This window comes from Saccostrea cucullata, unplaced genomic scaffold, assembly GCF_032062105.1.
Source record: "Saccostrea cucullata isolate Sc308-1 unplaced genomic scaffold, CSIRO_AGI_Scuc_v1 ctg6749, whole genome shotgun sequence".
Taxonomy (NCBI): Eukaryota; Metazoa; Mollusca; class Bivalvia; order Ostreida; family Ostreidae; genus Saccostrea; species Saccostrea cuccullata.
The window spans coordinates 26,943-51,997 of record NW_026932671.1 but is presented as its reverse complement, the minus strand read 5'-3'; the positions used below and the strand labels follow the sequence as shown (position 1 = coordinate 51,997).

Here is a 25,055-nt window from a genome sequence, read left to right as displayed (position 1 = left end):
TTATTATTACTATTATTATCATGATTACTGTTGATGTTGACATGCCTGGAAAGAAAGTTGATCATGTTTAAAATTTAAAATTTTGAGATCTACGTCTTTGAAAAAATCAAGAGAACTTATGATTAACCCTAACCCTAACCCTAACCCTAACCCTGATTGTGAAAATTAACTCTTGTAGTCTATGTACTGTGGCAGTACAAAAGATACCAGGCAAGGCTACTTGTAGATTCATTGTTGATCCATGGTAAGTAACACATACATTACTAGGTAGGCATACGTAGTATAATATTAGAAAGCATTTTTAAAGATGTTAAAAGGATCTTATAACAACAACTTATCTGCTAGGCTTTACTTTCTCCTAAACACGATTTAAAGGAAGGGGGACAGGGGTAACATCCGTCTTCAAGTAGACAATACAGGTACCATCAGTTGATCAAATTAGACACTTCTTTGATATATACGAGTCTTTTTCTTGTTCTTAACGACATTTGTGCTCTTTATCAACCATTTTATAAGTAAAAGGTCAAAATTTTTTACAAATAAAAGTTTCAATAAAATAAAATCTTGAAGAAAGGGATAGCAAAGTACTATTGATAAAGCATCTTCCTGTGGATAAACGGGTAGTATCATCCAAAAGTATAAGATAAATTACCATTAACGAAATATGAAACAGATGTGCCAGGCAGGGTAGTTTTTATTATTCCAGTAATTATCGACCAGTCGGCTGGGGATACTCACTCGTTCATTGCACCTGATCCCAATCTGATGTTTTGGATGTCAGTATTTGCTTTACTCGTATATGTTTCTATGTATTTGTTATCTCCATGTTTTGCTCCTTTTTTGAGAAAATAAAATGATCAGGTAAATTAAAATTATTGTAAAAAATTGGATTACCTTCATTTTTCATTTTAAATTCATGGCTGATATTCTTTTTTAAGAGAACTCTTGGTTTCACCAACACGAACAGGTCGAGAATGATTACATTCCTTTCCACAGACAACATCAGAAGATTTCTATTTCAGATATGAGCCACCAAACGTGGCTTAGCTTTTATTGAGATGAAGATTTTTAAAAGGTTTTTCTCTATATACTCATGTATGGAACTTCGACCGTTCGTTGAGAAACAACTCCACCATTGGTAGGGTCATCCTTTGAACAAATTAAATCTTCGCCATCAGCAGATGCTTTCACAATAAAATGATCATCGTTTTTTCGCTGTTCTTAAAAAGATTTTTCTTCTGTACATTTTAAGATTTTTCAAATATATTCCTATTTAAAGCCTTGGTCGCCCATTGTGACCCACTACCCCCTGGGGGTAATGATTAAATAAAAACCAGAATCTACGCTATCTGACAATAATTCCACATGAATTTCGTATTTCCTGGCCTAATGGTTCTTCATCAGAAGATTTTAATGATGTAATTTTTTTGGTATTTCTTAATGGTCTGTCCATTTGAAGATGACATGAGCATGAACAAATTTGAGCTTCATTTGGCCCAATGATACTCTTGATTGGTTGATAATGACCGAGAAGTTTTGGATAAGATGATATTGTTTACAGCAACAGCGAAAACAAGGTACAAATTTTGATCTCAAAAGCTCGCAGACAGAAAGGCAGAAATCAAAGAGAGAGAGAGAGATACTTTAATTTGAGGCAACACGTCTAACCAAGCAACAATTCTAACCGAATAACCTTAACACTGGAGTTCTTAAAGAAGATATAACAAGATTTTCCCTTTTTTTCCCCTTTTTTTATTGACTTGAAAATCATTTATCTAATATCAGCGAATCATCCAACTACTGGTCCAGATGCACTTCTGAGAACGAAAATAAAATATACAGATGACGTGTATTTTATAAATCATCTCAACGTGAACTTTTTATACAGTACATACGTACATGTATATGTAAACCAAGATCTATATATTTTATGTACCCTTTATATATACAGTTCATATGTAGAAACAAAAATTACTATAATAAAAAAAAACTATAATAATTCATTAAATTACATTGTATTTCATACAGTGAGTTTATAAAACAGCAGTCTTTTTTTTTTACAATAATTCATGAAATGCGTGAATTTGTTAAAATTTTGAAAATCAAAGCTTATAACTAATATTTTGCTTAGCGTCAGAACTAGTTCAATTTTATCGTCAAAAACATTTTAAAGGGTGACTTTTATACATTTCTGCTCATAGTTTATGGTTTTTACATGTAATTGAGAACTAATTTCCCACTACTTTGTGGATATATTGCATCAGTGTAGCTAATAATAAGGGTACACGGTGTTATACATTCGATCTCTACTCTGTCCCTTTTAATGACATTTGGAAACTTCAGAATTGAATGCTAATTGATATTTGTGTATGTTTCAGTGGATTTCAATTAACTTTACTTCACCTTCAATAATGTACTGTCTTGATTTAGACCCAGAATAAATAGAATTTTCAATCTCAAATAAATTGAAGTACTCAATGAATTTAAAGCCAATATATGCTGTTAATGTTTTTTTTTTTTTTTTTTTTTTTTTTTGTGAGATTGGAAATAGAGGTATAAAAAAAAATTCTCTATGTCCTGCTTACGTTTAATAGATATGAAATTTCGTTTCCTCAGTTTTTTTAATATACAAATACTTACGGTTGCTCACAAATGAAATATTGTCTAAGAGAACATTGTGCATCGTTCCATAGATAACCATTAACTGCAGACATTTCCATGCAGTTTTGGCCAGATTGAAGGTTATTTGGCTGTCCGGGGCCCCAATTTGTGTAATGATATACTGGAGTCTGTGATAAAGCCCACATCCAATCTCCCTCTATTATGACGTCAGTTCCGCCTACCCAGAAGTTAGCTGTTCACAGATAATTAATACATAAGATAGCCGATAAACTTTCAAAATTTCTTTTGTTCGTAGCACAACATGGTGGTATTTGAAATATATTTCTTCTGCTGTTGAACTTCATTTAGTTCTACTTTGAATATTTCTTTTACAGCTCTGTTAATATTAACATTACCGTGCCGTCCATAGTCTTTGAGGTGCTGGATCAGAAAGTTATCTGTTCTATTGTTGCAAATTTCAGCCAGTCTAGAGTTTTGTGTGTGACAAAATTGCTTCAAGAATAAAATAAAATCGTCCAGTAATATAATAACACTAAATTTTGGATGCATCGACATTCTTTTTTAAATGAACTAGAACAATTACTGGTAAGAAAATATTTCATCAAATTGATATCAATAATATTTTGTACAATAATGGGCGAAAAGGAAAATAGAAGAAGTTGACTATATTGAATTCGTGAACCGTTTTTAGTGAATCAAAAATACATACTGTCTGTAGTAGTAGTATTTATTTTGATATACTTGTAGATCATCAGATAATTATTCTTTATTCTAGTTTTTTAAAACGGAGTTTTGCCTTATGTTTATCTTTATCAAAGATTGAAAAGGATATGTCAAAATCAGAATCATATGTTTTAGAAATTTCTGATAATGAATAAGAAAACAGAAAACAATTTCGAAGCAAAATAGCGAAAACAACTCTTTTTTCTCTTTACATTATGATGAACAAAATCCGACAGAAAATTAAGCATCACTATCTTAGGAATATCGTAGTTGTATCTTTTTTAATTGGTTATAGCTATCAAAATTAGTAAACTTTGTCAAAGTTAAGGTCAAGATCTAGTAAATAACTTTAGACTAACTTTTTGTGCAAGATCCATTATGACGTCATAATCAATTTCAACTTTCTTTTCCCGTACTTTACGGCTTTAGTAGAATTATGTAGAAAATAGGGTATTTTCTTGGCATTCAATTTCAAATCATATGAAAAGTAAACCGGATACCTATATTAAATTTGATATTGATTTAAAGAAAAGGCCATGAACGTACTAATTACTGTTTTCTGATAGACTGTAGGCAATGTGGATACATTTCCTTTGTCGAATATGAAAAAAACTCCCATATTCATGACTGGTTTTCTTAATTTTTCATTGAAAATGACAGTTCAAAATACAGTTTTTCATCTTGTTTACCTATAAATTATGCCCCGAAACACCTTATTTGACCAAGCTAAAGTTGTAAAGCATCAATAATGGAATTTATTTCTCAGATATGATAAATCTGTAGGCACCTTTCATTTACTAGATCTTGACCTTAAGGAAGAATTGAATTTTTTTCGTCAAATGGTTTCGAAAAAAATGAAACTAAACAAAAAAAAAAAAAAAAAACATACGAAACAAAACAAAAAAAATCCGGTGATATTTGCTAATCTTAATATGTTTTGTTATCATCGATGAAAGAAGCCGATGTAAAACGGTTTCAATAATTCATAGCGTATATCCTCTGTATTAGCATTAATTAATTTACGTTTCTCTACCAACAAATGTTCTTACCGATGCTTCGTTCCAGTCCGCTGACATATGCATGACAAACAGGTAACACCTCGAGTTGTATCCAGTCCAGCCATTCTGACACGTGGTACCACTACTGACACCTACAATCACATAATTATTTGCTTAATTGAGAATTTTCAAGGGCCCTGTACATGTTTTATATCATGATATTTGAGGTTTTTAGAATGACAGGTTCCTTCATAATTATTTCTAGATTCAAAAAAAGGAAAATGTAAATTTAAGCATTCCCATTTCAACTAAATCTTATTCTAAGTCTTTATTACATTTAAAACCAACTAATTTTAACATATTTTTTTCTTTTTCGTTGCTAAAAATAATGAAAATTAACTTTTCTTTTGCTTTTTAATGAGTGCTACAAGTGTTATTTACGGGTCATTTTCAAAAAAGTTCACTTTTTTGTCTTTTGATCAGAAGGATATGGAAATAACAAACAGTATTCAATCTCAAAGTCCATTAAACAATATACAAAATAAGAGCAGAGCAAACACGGACCTCCGAAGCATCGGAGGTGGGATCAGGTGCCATGGAGGAGAGAACATCATCTGTCGACCGGTCACACCCGCCATGTGCGTATTGTCATGATCAGGAAATAACGGAAAAGTGTATAAATAATGGACTAACAATTAGAATGAAAAAAAGTCAGTCAGCGTTTGACTCAATGATAAATTGTATTTGCTGACAACGCGGGTATGTTAAGGAAGCATTAAGACTTTTAAAGAAAATTAAGTTTGATAATTTACCAAAACCTCTGATAAACGTAAACTGTTATTAACTATTGCATACAGATAAAAGAGTGTCTAATGCAAAGACGTACAACACCGCCACAGCATCACGTGACTTCTATTAATAGCGAAATTTTTCCTTAATAAAAAAGCTAACAGAACAACAATACTCCGGAGTTTCATACTTTCTTTGAGTAAATAATGCAGTTGAAAAACATCTAATTTTCCTAAAAAGTGCTGCTAGAATCCCACTGTTCTTTCAATAAAATAATTATTCCATATATTCGCACGAAACCTTACTCTCTGTTTTGAATTTTATACATATGAACCGAGATTTCTCGTTAAACCATGTTTAACTCGGGATTCTAGCAGCACTTTCTAAGTTTTTCGGAGGGCAAACTTTCTATATGTACAAATCTTATGTTTTGAAATATCCAGGTTATTGTTGTTCTATTGCATTATTTTTGTCACGAATGACAGAGGAAAGGCCGACCCGGTTACGTTGTATATAGCTAACTGTCTTCAAAGAAAATATAATCTACGAAAATAAATTAGCATACCTGTATAATCAACTGAACTCCATATGAATTTCACATAACATTCACGATCTTCCCCTTTAAACTCCATTTTACGTATCTTTGTACATGCTCTTTTAGCCAAATTCTCTTTACAAAACATGATCAATTCCCAACGTACTTGATGTACACATATGACGTCATCGGTGGTAGATTATAATCAAAATGACAGATACAGCATATCAAAATAAAAACATTTTTATTTTTTTTAGTATTTTTTATTTATTCAATATTTTCTATTTATTTTCTAGAGTTCAATAACATCTCTAAATACCAATATTATGAAAACTTGTGTTCTATAATTGACGTCATCTTGCCTACTATGACGTCATAATGTAGCACTGATTTAGTCGAGGTAGAATATTTTGTATGCTTCCTTATTACCCCTGCAAAGGTCCTTGTATCGACCATGATAGAACTTACGAAATGATGATTTTAAACGAGACTGCTGATATTCTTGTTTCATCAACTTGCTTGTCAATAATTGACCTCGTTTAAGAAATTGTTCATAAGAAGAGCATGCTCTTGCGTATCGAATCAACTGAGATATATATATACTCCGTATGCAGGTGATGAAAGTATATTGCTGCATAAGTAAGGGAAGTTGACGATAGAAAAGTTAAAGTTATCACGTTTATCATATAGCTTGGTTTGTTAGATTACCACTGGTGCCTTTTTCAAGTAAAATATCCAAATATGAAACAGAAGTGTCGGACTCTATGGTATCTTTTATCTCAAGCTCACCAGCATATATCGTATTGACGTAGGAATGGAAATTATCATTATTAATTGACAATACATCGTCGATATATCTAAATGTTGAGTTGAAGGCCACAGCAAGTGTTTTCTTCTTTTCACGCATATGAATATATAAATAAGTCTGCTAATAATGGAGCGCAATTTGTACCCAAGGGAATTCCAATAGATTGTTGGAATTCCTGGTCTCCAAGAACCACATAGATATTGTCAATCAGAAACTCAGGCATCTTTTTGATGTTAACTTCAGAGAACTTATGTGAGCAATCAGAATCTGTTTTAACCAAATTATTTTGCAAATGACCAATGACGAGGTAAGTAAATTTACGAATTCCATTTTCATTGAAGAAGCAGCTGTCAATGATATCGAAAAGCCTGGATTTAATTTGTCGTGGGGAATTGTTGTGTATATAGATGAAAAGTCGTATCAGAATAATAGGTAAAAAATTATCTTTAGAGTTAAATTGTTTTTCCAGTTGGTTAATATACATGATATTACAGCAGTCATTTCATGATCATCTCCCAGATGTTTTGTAAGAAATATTCTATGCATTCCACGTAAACTTTAAAGCAATATGACCTGCATGTTTGACATCGGAAAATTTTACTGAACATTTGTAATTAACTACATGTAATTTAATGACAGAAAGATAATTTATTTTTAAACTCCTGTTGCTCATATTTGCAATGGGAATTTTTTTTATTAGCTTTGAACTGTATATTCGGTTGTACAGAAATATTTCTTCTGAAACATTTTTAAACTTTATTTTGGGCTTATTGATCATAAAAGTTTAAATTACACACCAATGGATCATACTAGCACATTTTACCATAAAAATAAAAATTCTCAAAGATACAGCTCATATTGCTTTAACAGTAAACCATGTGACATTGACAGACTTTTTACAACGTGCTTAGTAAATGATGGGGAAACTATTACCTTGTTCAATTGAAGACATTCACAGATTAATTCAATATGGTGTTTTACTTATGCCGCCCAGTAAATATTAGTATTGTGCATTTAACATTGAGGAAGTGACACATCCTACCAGTTTATGTCATTCCTGTTACCAAAAAGAAAATGTTAAAATAAAAGTCATTTTCCTAGGAAATGTTTTCAGGATCCTCGATATATCATCATTTTCTGTTGTCTCAAGTTTATGAGCGCCTGGATTTGAAAGTGAATAAAGAAAGGGTTCAAATTTCGATAATTTTGCCTTATTGGTAGTGTATAATGAAAATATACCCTAGCTGTTACCTTCATAATACGCAAGTACTCTTTAAATTGTTTATTCTACAATTAGAACAATTAGATGAACTAAGTTACAAAGAAATGGTTTCAATGTATCGATGATGCTAAAAGAGTACATTATACTAAATAAGGGGTGATTCATATGAGAAACGTCCATCCTGTAACCGTCATTCCTGTTACCATAGACATGGTAACAGTGAAGAAAACTGGACTTCGTATCTTGAGTTTTAACAAAAAAAACAATTAATTTTATTTTTCTGAGAAATATAAGATTAATTACAAATATGAAAAAAACTTCTTAAATCTTATTGAAATACTGTGCAAGTGGACTACATTACGGTGCTTTAAATTTCACTATGTTCACGATTTAAGAATTTTCCTCGAACTTTAAACCACCGTGATTATTATTTCACTTCATTTCTAGCTTAAAACAGGCAAAGCACACGAGTATTTATAAACGGTTGACCGTGAAATTCAAAACAACCGTGAAAGGTAACTTTCTAATAACCGTGAAATTTTAGACACGTCAAATTAAAAACGTCTACAGTACGCCTGTGCTTGAAATATATAGTGCCATTTTAACTTAAACATACACTCTTGTAACAGAATAAACAGAAATTTTGGGTATTCATAGACCTATTTTGGGTATTCATAGACCTACTGTAAACCAACTTTTATTCGCGTGCGAGAAATTTTCGCAAAGTTCGCGAAAACCTCGTCATCGCGAATATTTCTCGCCGCAAACTAGTCCTGAAAGTCTTTATGTCTTAACAACAGATCAATAAAGGTTTGATCGCGAAAATGAATCGTCGTGAACTAGCTTAACCCCGGTAAATCGCGAAATAAAGTCGTCGCGAATAAAAGTTGGTTTACAGTATTTACCCCATGGGGATCCGGGTTAGAATAGGTCCTCAGTACCCCCTTGCTCGTCGTAAAAGGCGACTAAATGGGGCGGTCCTTCGGATGAGACCGTATAAACCGAGGCCCCGTGTCACAGCAGATGTGGCACGATAAAGATCCCTACCTGCTCAAAGGCCGTAAGTGCCGAGCATAGGCTTAAATTTGCAGCCCTTCACAGGCAATGGTGACGTCTCCATATCAGTGAAATATTCTGGAGTGGGACGTTAAACAGTATACAATCAATCAATCATAGACATATTTTAGTTGTATCATTTGTTTTACCTATAATTATGAATATTTCTTAGTTTTGTAACAGCATGGAGTACCTTCAATGTATAGAAAATGAAGAGAGATATATTTTAATAGCACTTTACAATTAAATTTCGTAACAGGATGGACATAAAGCTCTTTGGTTGTCTCGAATTTGCCAGATTTAACAATATCATGTTTTTTATTCTACATTTCTTTCGCTTTTCTTAACCAATAAAGTTATAAAAAGTCTAATTTTTGTTTTATTTCTAGATTCCATTGTCCATCCTGATACACTGTTTTGTTCATGCTGTTACTGTTTTGTTCTTCCTGTTACCCGAATCCTTACTGTTACTAATATTTTTTCCTAGTTTAAATTGCTTTGGTAGAACACCTGTTAAATCAACTTTCTGTAATTGCTTATTCTCATTACCAAAATAATGTACAAGTATGTTTTTTTTCAACTTTAGTGTATAAACATTTCGCAATAAGGTTTTTCAAGATGTTGCTTCTGCTTGGTATATGATAGTTTGACATGCTTTTAAACAGTCATATATTAGATATATAGAGGATATCTATATTGTTTGATTTGGTATCGGCTTTATCGAACGAGTTGAAATAGTGTATATTGTCACAATCAATATTTAATTTTAATTGCATTTACATTATGTTTATGGATTTTATTTTATTTACCCTTTACTGGACCTCTATATTTTTGTTACCTTATTGAACCTCAGTTAAGTTTTGCAGGTATTGGTTAGTTACGACCTATTGTATTATGAGGTATTTAAATCCCTGCATAGCTGACCAAGTAGCCGGGGTCCACGTTTTCATAGATTTACATGCTTGACGTACAGTCCAAGATGAGTAGATAAATACTTTTTTCAACGGTAACCATTTCTCCATAAGGAGTAAGTTTGTTTTTTATTTTATATGCAAGTTTTTGAGTAATACATTTAAAACGAAGAACTATTTAAGAACTTGAGTTCAGTAATGTTTTTGTTACTATTTACGTATACAGGTTTTGCTGGGTAGAGTTACTCATGCGTTTATTGTTCTCTTTCTAGTGCATTGTACGAAGTTATGTACGCACGTAGGCTATTTTGTTTTGCCGCTTATAAGGTCGGTGTTGTGGGTTTAATTGTTAAAACCACTTTTGTTAAGAAATTGTGAATATTCTTAACGTTACCTTTAAATTTGACAGTGTTTGGTTAGAAATACCGATACTGTTTGTATGGTGTGCCATTAGTGCAATTGTAGTCAATGGCGACTTGAGTTTTCCCTTTTGTTTACGTAGGCTGTGACTTAAAAATGTTATTTAATTTAAAGGTTCCAGATGTAATCCAATTATGATCTAGCCATGTATGTGTTGGTGACGACCTTAACCAGACCGGGATACCCCCTGGGAGCCAGTTGGCGGGAGTCCGTCGTGAAACGGGGCGTGTCTGCGTAGACGTGGTTCTGAGCCAACGATATTGAGGATTATAAGAGACTTTAAGTTCTATTTATTGTAAATAATATATGTTAATATATATTGTTTTTATTGGTTTTATTTATAGATAAAAAATTGTAAATAGAAAAAAAATCTTGTTGTTGTCTGACTGAACAGAGCACGACGGCTGTCGTGACAAATTGGTGTCAGAATTGGGATTAGTCTGTTCAGTCAGGAGTATTTTTGTATATTACAATTATGCTATTTTTGTTTAATCATTTTTTTGTTGTATTTTGCAGTGAAAGATTTTGTAGATTTTTGACAGTCTCAGGGTGTGAGTACTTGGTTTATTGATGGAGCCCCAAATGGAGAAAGCTAGGTTACCGTTGCTTTGTTTCGTATGAAATGAGTTTGTATACTTAATTTATCTGTTGAGATATTAGTATACACATTTTTGAGAAAGATTTTTCAGATTTCATTTTTGTTCTGAAAATCAATGTTGTTTGACTGGGTTGTAGTAATATTTTTCATATTTAGTCAGTAAGTGTTTAGTTCTATTACAATGTCGACATTGAAAGAACTCGCAGAATATGGACAGAGTCTAAACTTGACTGGTGCAGACTTGCAGCAGTTTATACAGCAACAACAGGAACATCAGCGTGAGCTACGAGCAGCGGAAAGAGAGAAAGAGAAACAGGATAGGGAGTATCATCTCATTAAAGAAGCACTTGAAATTGAGAAACTCAAACTACAGGAAAAGAAAGGTATGGAAGCGATTGAGAGTAAATTCATGCAAACTATTCAAACCTTAGAGCAAAAGTTAGCTGTAAAGGAGTCAGAAACGAAATTAGAAAATTATAGTAATGCAAAGTTTCCAAAAATGCCTGTGTTCGATGAAGTTAAAGGTGATATTGATTCTTATTTGAGACGTTTTGAAAGGTACGCTGCAGCACAGAAATGGAAGGTTGACAGTTGGGCTGTTAACATGAGCGCACTACTCAGAGGTCGTGCACTGGATGTGTATGCATTGTTGCCGCAGGAGAAAGCGTTGGACTATGATGCTTTGAAGACGGCGTTACTAAAAAGGTTTGAAAAGACGGAGGATGGATTTCGTCAAAAGTTCCGTAAGAGCAGACCTGAGGTAGGGGAAACTTTTTCACAGTTTGTTGTTCGTTTCGGTATTTATCTCGATAGTTGGATTGAACTTGGTCGAGTTAACAAGACTTTTGATGGTCTCTACGATATGGTACTCAGTGATCAGTTTCTGTTTATTTGTAACAAAGAATTGACATTGTTTGTGAAAGAACGCATACCGAAAAACATCAGAGAAATGTGTGATTTAGCAGATCAGTTTAGAGAGGCAAGACATGTTAATATTCAGACATTAGTTCATTTTAGCAAGAAAGAGAACTCTCCAGAAAAAAGTCAGGCATCAAGAGAACAGGAACAGCGAGATCAGAAGCCAGGATTGAAGTTTCAACCCATGAAAACTCCAATGAAGAAGGAAGTTCGTTGCTTCAAGTGTGACAGGCTGGGCCACATAGCGTCTCAGTGCCACCAGACTCAGAAGAACCGGAACTCAGTGAATGTTGTCGTCGATCGTACAGAAAAGGAATCTACGACAAAGAATTCAGAATTACAAGGCAAGTGTGGAACTTTTACTTCCTTTACAAACACAACTACATTTTCAATGGCGTCAAATTCGATGGACCTTGTAAACACTTCATCTTGTAACGTTAGTGCATCTCTAGAAGATAGGGCATGTGAGGGCAAGTTAAATGAACATATTGTGACAGTGCTTAGAGACACTGGTTGTAACGGTGTTGTAGTTCGTAGGGATTTGATAGATGATGTTCTGCTTACAGGAAATCATCGAATTTGTGTTCTGGCGGATGGATCTAGAATTCAAGCACCTGTTGCGCGAGTGAAAATAGACACTCCATACTTTGTGGGTGAAATAGACGCTTGGTGTTTAGAAAATCCATTGTATTCCTAGATCATTGGGAACATCCCCAACGCAAGAGATCCAAAGGATCCGGATAGAAACTGGACACCTTATCAAGCGCATGCAGTAGTGACAAGGCAAAAAGCCCAAAAGGAAGGTAAGAAGACTAAATCTTTTCATATTCCAGATATTATTGACGCTGAGATATGTCCTGATGACATCAAGGCAGCACAGGAGAAAGACGAGACGTTAGCCAAGATACGCTTTTTGGTAGGACAAGGCGACGACTCCAAGGTATCTTGCATTAGTAAGAAAGGTATCATTTATCGTGTCTTCCAGTCAGATAAACATCAGAATGGTAAACTTTTTACACAGCTAGTTGTACCAAAGAAATATAGGACTAAAGTTCTTTCGCTTGCTCATGAATCTATTATGACAGGTCACCAAGGTACATCCAGGACAGCCAGCAAAGTCCTTGAAGAATTTTATTGGCCTGGAGTTCAAGCGGACGTACGTCGATTCTGCAGATCATGCGACATCTGTCAACGGACAACTCCGAAAGGCAGGACTACAAAGGTTCCACTCGGAGATATGCCTATTATTGAGGTACCGTTCAGACGTGTAGCTGTCGACTTGGTAGGACCTATCCAGCCAGCAACCAGTAAGGGTAATCGTTACATTTTGACTTTTGTTGACTTTGCTACCCGTTACCCAGAGGCAATTGCTTTAAAAGGAATTGACACTGAACGAGTCGCTGAGGCTCTGGTAGATGTATTTTGTAGAGTAGGAGTACCAAAGGAAATGCTCACGGATATGGGGTCACAATTTACATCCGAGCTGATGACAGAGGTTAGTCGTTTACTTTCTATACGACAGTTAACAACGACACCGTACCACCCTATGTGCAATGGACTGGTCGAGCGGTTCAACGGTACATTGAAGCAGATATTCCGACGGTTATGTGCGGAACGTCCTACTGATTGGGATAAGTATCTATCAGCCTCATTGTTTGCTTACTGTGATGCACCACAGGAGAGTCTAGGATTCTCACCGTTTGAATTGGTTTATGGACACGAAGTTAGAGGACCTATGAAGATTTTGAGGGAGTTGTGGACTGAAGATTCAGCAGATTCAGAGGTTAGAACTACGTACCAATATGTGGTTGATTTGAAGGAACGACTAGAAGCTAAGGGCAGATTAGCGAGAGAGAATCTACAGAAGTCGTCAGAAAAATACCGGAAGTATTACAACAAGGGAGCGCGGAACAGACAAATGTCAAAAGGTGAGAAAGTTCTTATTCTTTTACCAACTGCAAGTAACAAATTACAAATGCAATGGAAAGGTCCATATGAAATCATAGAGAGACTAGGAAAAGTTGATTACAGGATTAACGTGAATGGAAAAATCAAAACATTTCATGCAAATATGTTGAAGTTGTACATTGACAGTGAAAACGAGAGTAATGATGAGACAGGTGTTCTAGGTGTTGTAGGCGCCGCAGTACTCGAGCTAGATGATGATGGAGAGAGCGACGATGAGCTGTTGTGTGATTCTCCAGGAGAAACGATAAAGGAGGGACCGGCAGATATGAAAATAAGTGATGAACTAGCTGAAAATGAAAAAGCAGATGTCAAGACATTACTAGAGGATTTTTCAGATGTTTTGTCAGATGTACCTGGTTTGACGAATCTCGGAGTTCATCATATCAAGTTGACTAGTGACCAGCCTATTCGCACCAAGCCTTATCCTCTGCCGTTTACTTCAAAAGACGTTTGTGACGAGGTAAGGAAGATGGTGGAAGCCAATGTTATCGAGCTTTCGACGAGTCCATACAGTTCCCCGATAGTCATCGTGAAAAAGAAGGACGGTTCGAACAGGTTTTGTATCGATTTTCGTGCAATTAATAAAATAATTGTTTTCGATGCAGAAACAATTCCAAATGCTGATGATATTTATGTGCAATTATCTGGATGTAAATATGTGTCCAAATTTGATCTATCTAAGGGATACTGGCAGCTACCATTGGATGATGCAGCGAAGGAGATCACCGCTTTCCAAACACCACTTGGTCTGTTTCAGTTCAGGGTGATGCCCTTTGGCTTGATAAACGCTTCCGCAAGTTTCAGTCGCCTGATGCGTAAGCTCTTAGACGGAATGCAGTGTGTGGATAACTTTATAGACGATGTAATTGTGTACACTCGAACATTTCAGGAACACATCAATGTGATTCGGGAATTTTTGCAAAGACTGCGTGCTGCAAATTTGACTGTGAAACCAAGTAAGTGTTTTATTGTTTACCGGAGTCTTGAGTGTCTCGGACATATTGCAGGAAATGAAGAACTTAGACCTCTTCCTGACAAAGTTTCCGCCATTCACAACTTTACCCAACCTTTAACGAAGAAGCAAGTGCGATCATTTTTAGGTCTGGTAGGATTCTATCGTAAATTCATTCCGAATTTTTCAGCTATTGCTTCGCCTTTATCAGATCTTACCAAGAACGGCCAGCCCAACAAGGTAATTTGGAGAGAACCTCAGGAAAATGCATTCACCACTTTCAAGAACGTTAAACGGTAACACCAGTTCTCAATCTACCTAATTTGAATGAAAGCTTTGTTCTACAGACTGATACGTCAGATCGTGGTGTTGGGGCAGTTTTCATGAAGTACGAATGTGGTGTGAAGAAACCTGTCGCATACGCTAGCAAGAAACTTTCCAAATGTCAGGTAAATTACTCTACAATCGAGAAAGAGTGCTATGCGATAATCTGGGCAGTTCAAAAGTTCAGCAGGTATTTGTATGGTAAGGAATTCCTACTAGAGACAGATCATCAACCACTAGTATATCTTACTAAAGCCAAGGTGTCTAACGCACGTCTGATGCGCTGGGCATTACTTCTGCAACCCTGCAGGTTTCGCATTATTTCCATCAAGGGTTCTGAAAATGTAGGAGCTGATTGTCTAAGCAGAATTTAGATATGTATATAATTATGTATAGTTGATTTTATGCTATTATTGATTGTGTTTTTTCAAAAGTTGGTTGACCTTTCTTATGTTGGGGAGATATTGTCACAATCAATATTTAATTTTAATTGCATTTACATTATGTTTATGGTTTTTATTTTATTTACCCTTTACTGGACCTCTATATTTTTGTTACCTTATTGAACCTCAGTTAAGTTTTGCAGGTATTGGTTAGTTACGACCTATTGTATTATGAGATATTTAAATCGCTGCATAACTGACCAAGTAGCCGGGGTCCACGTTTTCATCACTAGTTTTTACATGCTTGACGTACATTTAGAGTCCAAAATGCGTACATAAATAATTTTTTCCAACGGTAACCATTTCTGCATAAGGGGTAAGTTTCTTTTTTCTTTTCTATATAAGTTTTTGAGTAATACATTTAAAACGAAGAACTATTTAAGAACTTGAGTTCAGTAATGTTTTTGTTACTATTTACGTATACAGGTTTTGCTGGGTAGAGTTACTCATGCGTTTATTGTTCTATTTCTAGTGCATTGTACGAAGTTATGTACGCACGTAGGCTATTTTGTTTTGCCGCTTATAAAGTCGGTGTTGTGGGTTTAATTGTTAATACCACTTTTGTTAAGATATTGTGAATATTCTTAACGTTGTCTTTGTATTTGACAGTGTTTGGTTAGAAATACCGATACTGTTTGTATGGTGTGCCATTAGTGCAATTGTAGTCAATGGCGACTTGAGTTTTTCCTTTTGTATACGTAGGCTGTGACTTAAAAATGTTATTTAATTTAAAGGTTCCAGATGTAATCCAATTATGATCTAGCCATGTGTGTGTTGGTGACGACCTTAACCAGACCTTAACCAGACCGGGATACCCACTGGGAGCAAGTTGGCGGGAGTCCGTCGTGAAACGGGGCGTGTCTGCGTAGACGTGGTTCTGAACCAACGATATTGAGGATTATAAGAGACTTTAAGTTCTATTTATTGTAAATTATATATGTAAATATATATTGTTTTTATTGGTTTTATTTATAGATAAAAAATTGTAAATAGAAAAAAAATCTTGTTGTTGTCTGACCGAACAGAGCACGACGGCTGTCGTGACATATATATTCGCGAGGCTTGCCGAGCGCATATACTCCATTTCAACGAGTTGGATAAAGCCAATATCAAATCACACAATTATAGATATTCTATTTATCGCATACGACTTTCGTTTTAGCAAAACTCTGAAACTTCCCCTGTCAAACTACATGAATGATGATGACGTATAACTTGATGACGTAGCACCGTTGATGTTATGACATACCTCGAAAAAATAGATCGTGTTCACAATTTAGAATTTTTACTATCTGCATCTTTGAAAAGATTATGTGACAATTCCTGGAGCTTTACATAAAAGGGACTTCTGACTGAAAGTTGTAAGGACCATTGGATCATGAAAATGAACTCTTTGGACGATGACAGTACAAAACGTGATAGGCAAGGCTAGTGGCCTACTTGTAGATTCATTATTGATCCATGGTAAGTTACACTCGTATTACTAGGTAGGCATACGTAGTTTAATATAAGAAAGCCTTATTGAAGATGTTAAAGGAATCTTATAACAATAACTTAACTGCTAGGCTTTACTTTCTCCGAAATTTCAAAACAATTTAAAGGGGGAGGGGGGGGGCGTAATTAACATCTTCAAGGAGGCAATACAGGTTCCTTGATAAAATGATTAGAACACTTTTTCTAGATTTTAAAGATATTATCGCTCTTTATCATTCATTTTATTAGGGCAATAAGAGGGATCACAAGTAAAAGTTTCAAATAAATTTTTGAAGCGAGGGGTCGTGTCAAACCCGGAAGTGCTATTGATAAAGCATCTACTCGTTGATAAAGCATAAGTTTATCAAACGGCCTGCATCACCAACACGTATGAGATAAATGTCAAGCATCCTGGCATTCAATGATATTTTTAAAACTTTTTTAACAATACACAAATGATTATTTGATGAACATTTTGAAAAAGAGTTTTAAAGCTCTTTTTATGAAAGTAACTGGAAGGACTTTTAAGTTTAAATGACTAAGATAAAATGTCAATACTTTTTAAAATAAATATTTTGTTTTTTGCAATGCGATGAATTTTAGTAGTTTAATACTGTATTATTCAATCAGAGTTGAAAAAATCATTCGAATTTTTTCAAAAATATGTCATTCAAAAAATGAACTTTTTTTTAAAATGACCCCTGAGCAAATACTCAAATACTTTATATTGAAACCTAAAGCATGCGCATTTATTTATACACATATACGGTACTTCCTGAAAGTATATAAAAAATGATTCTTTATTTCCTGTATGGATGCATAATATAGACCCCCTCTGTATCACAATGCATTGATGTATCAATGTATTGTGACACCGCCTCTTCTCAGCATGGCTTCAAAAAGGCGACATGATGAGGAACAAAAAATTGTATACACGATACCTCGCTTACAAAAACCAAAACAATCAAAATACCAAAAAAAAAAAGAATCAGGCAGATAAAATTATGAGCTCACAGGACAGCTAGAAATCAGATTAGGGTCAAAACAATTAGAAACAGACTGATGTCATAGTACAATTCAAAATCTTATTGAGGTTACAGGAAACTAAATATCAAAGTATGGTCTAATATTTAAATTAGGGGATAGATTCTCGATTTTATCAATCAATATGTTTTTTTGACATTTGATAATAACAATAATTTCTTTCAAATTTGCCCAGCATTGAATATTAAACATTTATGTTTTTTTTTCTTTCATCCCCTTTCGTATTGCAAACTGTCATAATAATAGAAATTTGATTTTTGCAAATGATTTATTTAAATATGACCCAGTTCTGAGATAACATTATTCTGAATATTGTTAAAAGGAGTGACAGAGGAACAATTAAGGTGCTATATTCCTTATGCGATTTTAGACCTTATCATGAAACCAGACAGTAAAAAAAACGTCATGTACCGAATTATTCTGTCTTCATAGACAGGAAAATAAGAATATTTCTGTAAAGAAATAGCACACTTTAAACCATGATTTATTTTTTTAAACTTTAGCTGTATAATTCTGCAATTGCATCTTTCATAAGCAACAGTGTTAAGGATGTAAGCATTTGTGGTATTGTATTTTTAATTAAAAAAATTATTAAAGAATCATATGGATAAGATTTCAAAATTTTAAGCATTGTGTTAACTATGCAGTGCTGAGACTATTAACCACAGTTTGTGTAATCGTATCACAAACGACTGTAGTATTTCACATAACTGATTTTGAAAATTTTGAGTAAGAACATAAAACAAACTGAAATGTTGATTACAAAAGTTCTCATATCTGAAAATAAAATTAAAAAAAATCTTCTTTCATTTCAAAACACCCGCTTTCTTGTTTATTTTCTTTTTTACTGATTTTAAAATTACTGTTAAAACAAAGTTACAAAATTGACGTATTTAATATAATTATGTATTTGCCTACCTTGTAAACCGACGACAAAAAATACAGTTGAAAGAAAAACCCTCATAATGAATATCAAGGAAAACAGAGAAATACTTTGTCTGTCTGGATTAAATAGAGCACATTATCTATATTTTCGGTTTATGAATATGCATTCTTCATGTTCCATCGATACAATATTTCCTTATCCACTCTCTTTCTCTCTTAGGCACTCTCTCCTAAAGGAAGTCATAGAAAATGCCTTCCAGAGATTAAGGACAGATGATACAAACACATTTTTCTTTGAAAAAAGATTTAATATCATGTCACAAGTTTAGAAAAGTGGATGGTTTTTAGAATTTTTTCTCCAAAGAACTGGAAAATGAAATAGACTTGGAAAATATTAGTAATATTTCAATAAAAATCAAATATAGACAAATCGCATTCAGTAAAGGTTAACAGGTGAAATAAAAATTTCAGAATATGTTGACATGGCCCTAAAAGTGTAATATAAACTTTAGAAAAATATACCAAGCCAGGTGAATTTTAAGAGGAAGATGAAAATGACAAAAAATTAGCAATATCACATAGGCTGATTTTTACCATTCAGCTTTTCCTAATACTTTTTCGTCGAGAGATTTTAAATAAGAAAGAGCAAGACATCCAACAAAGATTTTCAAGTTCGCAAATATTGAATTTATTGATTTGTCAACGTGTTTTGGTGCTAACACAAAAGATCTTTAAAGGTATTTCAATGTGTTGCTATAATCGAGTTCTGGCATAATATTACACAACCAGAGACATTAACTAGCCTTTAACCACCACAAATAGGAATCAATCTCTGAGTATGTGTTTTTATTCCATATTTTTGGAAAAATATTCACTGAAAGAAATGAAAATGTGTATTTTTATTTCTTAAAATATTATATCTATAAAAATATCGAACAAAAACATAGTATTGAGTATATTTCTGCTGCACCTACAAATTGCTTGGAAAACTCATCAGGTAGGAAACATAGATTTAATTTCTTTGTTACAAGTCTTTTTTGATATGATTATTTTTCAGTGTAACAGATGTATGTCGTTCAAGTACAAGTGTATCGATTATTATAAGCTTCATTTAAAGAAATCCCGTAACTGCTCGATAACGAAATATCCCCCGATGGTTTAAAACGTACACTTCATAACTTACTAACAAAAGAAATTTAAATAAAGGGTTGAGAAGTAAACCTTGGAAGCATCTAATGGATAATTTGAGCTTCAGAATACCTGTCTCTTTTGGGGAGGAGGAAAGCGCAGGGACATTTAAGTCACTTTCTTTAATATCTTGATTGAACTGAACAATGATAAGGAAACATTCGTCGATTGCAAAATGAAACCAAGAACACTGTAAAATAAAGTTAAAATCTTTTCTTTGTTGATCTATTGTTCATCTTAGGACCATGGTCACAGCAGTCAATTTTAGGCACATACCGGTGAAACCGGAGGACACTTTGTCTGTCCTGCTGTCAGTTTGTCCTACTTGGTTTTCCGCATTTTTTAAAAACGCTTGCAGATATTGAACTGATTTTTTGGTATGTGAGAGTAGCGTAATTGATGGGTTACAGATCAAGTTTGAATGTGGTTTCACTTAATTGATTTTTGAGGGAATGAGGACATTTTTAATTTTTCATAATGCGGTTTAAGATCGGGATCGTGCGGCGCAAAATTAATAATTTGTGTCATTCGGCACACTTAGACCGATTAGGGTACCGTAGTCAGCCAAGGCGAGCCGAATGGAAGATTGTCATTGTTAAAAATTATTGATTTGAATGTATGCTTGTATTTATAATGACATTCATAGACGTGTCTCTGTGTAAGACAGATTAACCTATCGGTAACATGAAATTACCGATAAATTCGCATTTTCTGGGCATTTTTTCAGAAAGAGGATATTATTAAACGGCATGATTAAGAAATAAGGGGAATCCAGTAGGAGATATGCTCTTAGAATGTATGTTTAAATAGCCGCAAGACTGTTTCTGTTTTTTAACAAAACATAATGATATTGGTACCATTTTAGGAACAAATTCACTGGTTGCAGATGTTACAGGTGTAGAAACAGAGAAAGAAGAAATGAATGAACTAAAAGGTAAGTCGTCAATCTAAATATCAAGTTAAACATAACATGTACCATCTACATTGCAGTTGTTTAAAGGTCAAGGTATGGTAACAATTAAGTCTGCCCCCTTATTTGATGTAAAAATCAGAAAACAGTTAAAACTGTATTTTATATATGATGTTCGACAGACTGTTCGACAGTGAAATTAATTGAATGAATGCAAAAATAGTTTTCAATGCTTGTGAATGTTTACCCTATTGCTGAAACAAAGAGAGTATAAAAGAAAGGATAAACGTTTTAGAGAAAGTGAAACACCTAGTTTATTTCCCACTTCACTAAGTCTAAGTGTTTGATGTAAAGTATTTAAGACTTTAAAATGGTAGATTTATGATAAATAGATAAATATATATTCGAAAAAGAAGTTCAAGAATTATATTTTCTTTTTAGATATCAGTATCAAAGAAAAGATAGGTAAGGGTTTTATTTTTCAAATTTTATGTTAACAGGTTTAATATATGTACATACAAGCCAAGTTTTTTTAGATGAAAGAACTAAACAAACTGGAAGTCTGCCTTATTTGACCTGGACTTTAAACCAACTTGAACGTTTTTTTTCTTTATTTAGACAAAACAAGGATTGCTTTGGAAAGTCAAGAACGTAGGATTAGGGATGTTTTCGTTCACATCCGAGTAATGAAGAAAGTGTCAGATATTCTAGAGACAAATAGGTATGTTGTTATCAAAGGTAACCCGGGAGCTGGAAAAACCACCATAGCCATGCGCGTCCTAACAGAGGTACATAAGAAAGGAATGGTTCCACTACAAGTGACCTGGGTTCAAGATTTATATGGATCTGTTTCACCATTTTCTAACGTTGCTTTATTTTTAGATAATTTATTTGGAGAATTCACATTGACAAATGAAGTAGATAATTTTGACTCAAAATTGCATTTAATTAGAACAATTTGCAGCAATGACAATCATGACAAGGGAAATGTTTTGATTTTGACAATTAGAAGTGATATTTACAATGAATTAGCTGATAAGCTTTCAATCGGAAATTCTTTTTTTAAAAATTCTTTGGTTGATATATCAGATGGAAACTTTCAGCTCCAAGATTCAGAAATAATTGAATTTTTTTCAAAGTATGGTCTTGATAAATTGCTTAATTCCAATACTTTATTGGGTATTAACAAGATTGGAAGCACATTTGGAATACCCCAAAGTTGCAGCTTTTTGAGGAACATTTCTAGTCTTCCTGAAGACAGCTTTAGTTTTTTAAAGAATCCAATTCATGGCTTAGAAATGTATCTTAAAAACATTTTAGGTAGAAAAGAGTGCAAAACAGCAGCCCTTGTCTATATTCTTTTTTGTGGAGGGAGTGTGGAAGAAAATGTGTTGCAAACTGCATCACAAGACATACCCCGAAAAAAACAATCGCTTGAAATTATTGGAGCCAACAATGCATCTTTATTAGATTTTCAACAGTCTGTATATCATTATCATGATTTCTTGATAGCCCATGACCTCGTTGAAGAAAAATATAAATTTAGTCATAGCTCAGTACAAGAGAGTTTATTCAAATCTCTGGTCAATTTTTACCCAAAAGAAACTATCAAGAATTGTGATCATGTCCTTCTAGAGATGTTCACAACCTGCAAGAATTTGTCTTGGAATTCTGTTGTAATCACGGAAGATTTTTTTCAAGACGTGGTTAAAAGGTTGCTTGATATGTTTGAGGAAATGTCAGTATCTGCATTTCGAACAATCTCCCGTCTACAACTATGGAAAGATGAAGAGTTTTGGTCTGAGTGTGAAAGAAATCAAACATTGCTAAATGGAATCCGATAAAATACTGATAGCTGTGGGCAAACAATGTTAGTGCATTTCTGTGTATCTGGTAACACTAGATGGGTTAAGTATCTGTTGCTTTCATCTTCTCAGGAGCAAAGATACATGTCTTTAAATAAAGCCTGTGCTCACAATCAGAAGGAAATTGTAGATCTGATTCTAACAACTGATGTTAAGTATGACTTAAAACGTGCTTTCATGCTGTGCAAAGTGGAGATCTCGATATGCTGTATCGATTTACTGACAACGTTGACCTTAACGAAAAAACATTTTCTAATCACATTCGATGGAATCAAATAGGATGCAGTTTACTACACGAGATTTGCTTTTTTGCCAAAATAATTTAATACAGCCAGTTCTAGCACGTTATCCACATTTACTTGATATGCAAACTGATCAGGACAGAAGTTCTCAACAGGATATGCAAAATGATCCAGATGGGAACACTCTACATTTTGTTGCCTTTGTTGGTGACGAACCAATCTTTAAAAATATGATTGAAAGTGGCTGTGATCCTTACAGCAGGTCTAACCATGGTACCACGGTGCTCCACTATGCATGTCAAAACGGGAAACTAAACATGGTTAGGTATATTTGTGACACGTTTCCAAAATTACTTTCTCCGGATTATAACGACAATGAAGGCAGGTCTTTTTTACACTATTCAGCTGAATCAGGAAACATAGAATTGTATAAATATTTTATAGAGAAGGATGTAGAGAAAACATTCACTGATGGTCAGAGTACGCCATTACACGAAGCTTGTACAGCAGGAAAACTAAATATGTGTAAGTTCTTAGTTAGTGCTTATCCTCATTTTCTAGTTGTCAAAGACAAAATGGAGAAAATGTCTTACATGCTGCTGCCTGGGGAGGTAACATTGATTTACTCAAATTCTTGTTGGAAAAATATTTTGATATCAATAGTCTAAGAACTGACGGGAAAAATCTGCTACATATATGTTGCATGAAAGGACATTTGGACATGTTTAAATACCTTATCAGCAGTCATCCGAATTTACTTCATGTTAAGGACACTGGTGGAAATACTGTCTTACATGCCGCAGCCTGGGGTGGAAATATTGATTTATTCAAGTTCCTGTTGGAAAAGACCTTTGATAACAAAGCTACCACAAATGATGGGAATACTGTACTTCACATATGCTGTATGAACGGTAAACTAAATATGTGTAAGTACTTAGTAAACACTTGTCCACCTTTTCTACAAGCCAAAAATGAATATGGGGAAAATATCTTACATGCTGCAGCATTTGGTGGAAATATTGATTTGTTCGAATTTCTATTGGGAAAAGGGTTTGACATTAAAGTCAACCTACATGACGGTAAAAATGTGATTATTTTATGTTGTATGACCGGAAAACTTGAAATCTGTAAGTACTTTGTCAGCACTTATCCTCATTTACTTCATGATACGGACGCTGATGGAATCAATGCCTTACATGCAGCAGCATGGGGTGGAAACATTGATTTATTCAAGTTCCTGTTGGGAAAGGGCTTTGACATCAATGTCTCCGAAAATGAAGGGAAAACTGTGCTTCACTTTTGCTGTTTAAACGGACAACTCGATATGTTTATGTACTTGGTCAAAACTTATCCTCAATTACTAGATGTCAAAGACAATGAAGGAGAGAATGCCTTACATGCTGCAGCTCTAGGCGGTAACCTTGCTATACTGAAATTCCTATTGGGAAAAGGATTTGATATCAAAACCAGAGGAGGCGATGGGAAAACTGTTCTTCACCGTTGTTGTATGAATGGAAAACTAGATATGTGTAGGTTTCTGATTGAAAATTATCCTCATCTTTTATACATCAAGGATAGTATAGGAGTGAACATTTTACATGCGGCAGCTTGGGGTGGAAACGTTGATTTGCTTAAATTTCTTTTGGGAAAAGGCTTGGACATCAGGGTATCCTCAGATGAGGGGAAAGCTGTTCTTCACTTTTGTTGTATTAATGGAAAACTAGATATGTGTAAATATCTTGTTGAAAATTATTCTTTTCTATTATACATCAAGGATGTAATTGGATAAAATGTCTTACATGTGGCAGCTTGGGGTGAAAATATTGATTTGTTCAAATTCCTGTTGGAAAAAGGCTTTGGCACCAAAGTAACCTCAATTGATGGTAAAACTGTGCTTCACCAATGTTGTTTAAACGGAAAACTTGAGATGTGAATGAAAAACTAGCTATGTGTAAGTACATAGTGAACACTTTTCCTCAGTTACTTCATATCAAGGACAACGATGGCGGAAATGCGTTATATGATGCATCTTGGGTTGGGAACATTGAATTATTCAAATCTTTCTTGGGAAAAGGCTTTAAAGTTGAAACCACCAGAAATGATGGGAAAACGGTGTTACATCTATGTTGTATGAACGGAAAATTGGATATGTGTAAATACC

General features: G+C 34.1%; 2 protein-coding genes across 2 annotated transcripts; one reads left to right on the top strand and one right to left on the bottom strand.

Moving 5' to 3' along the window:
• Positions 1–1,741: 1,741 nt before the first annotated feature.
• On the bottom strand, positions 1,742–18,887 carry LOC134235757 (perlucin-like). Its single transcript, XM_062717905.1, has 5 exons — positions 18,723–18,887; positions 4,395–4,495; positions 3,018–3,114; positions 2,641–2,854; positions 1,742–1,817 (listed from the first exon to the last, which is right to left on the bottom strand). Exons 1-5 carry the CDS (start codon positions 18,766–18,768, stop codon positions 1,790–1,792), a joined length of 486 nt encoding a protein of 161 aa, XP_062573889.1. The 5' UTR covers positions 18,769–18,887; the 3' UTR covers positions 1,742–1,789.
• Positions 18,888–20,276: 1,389 nt separating this feature from the next.
• Positions 20,277–24,683, top strand: LOC134235756 (putative ankyrin repeat protein RF_0381). Its single transcript, XM_062717904.1, has 6 exons — positions 20,277–20,292; positions 20,743–20,811; positions 21,406–21,575; positions 22,984–23,167; positions 23,339–23,505; positions 23,664–24,683. The coding sequence occupies exons 1-6, from the start codon at positions 20,277–20,279 to the stop codon at positions 24,681–24,683; spliced, it is 1,626 nt and encodes a 541-aa protein (XP_062573888.1).
• The last annotated feature ends 372 nt before the right edge of the window (positions 24,684–25,055 follow it).

Coding starts and splice junctions, on each gene's coding strand:
- LOC134235757 (XM_062717905.1), bottom strand. CDS start 18,768: ATGAGGGTTTTTCTTTCAACTGTATTTTTTGTCGTCGGTTTACAAG. Junction 3,115..4,394: donor CGGACTGGAACGAAGCATCG/GTAAGAACATTT, acceptor TTATTCTTGAAG/CAATTTTGTCACACACAAAA. Junction 1,818..2,640: donor TATTTCATTTGTGAGCAACC/GTAAGTATTTGT, acceptor TTTCGTTCTCAG/AAGTGCATCTGGACCAGTAG.
- LOC134235756 (XM_062717904.1), top strand. Junction 20,812..21,405: donor AGAAATGAATGAACTAAAAG/GTAAGTCGTCAA, acceptor TTCTTTATTTAG/ACAAAACAAGGATTGCTTTG. Junction 23,168..23,338: donor TTACAGCAGGTCTAACCATG/GTACCACGGTGC, acceptor AATATTTTATAG/AGAAGGATGTAGAGAAAACA.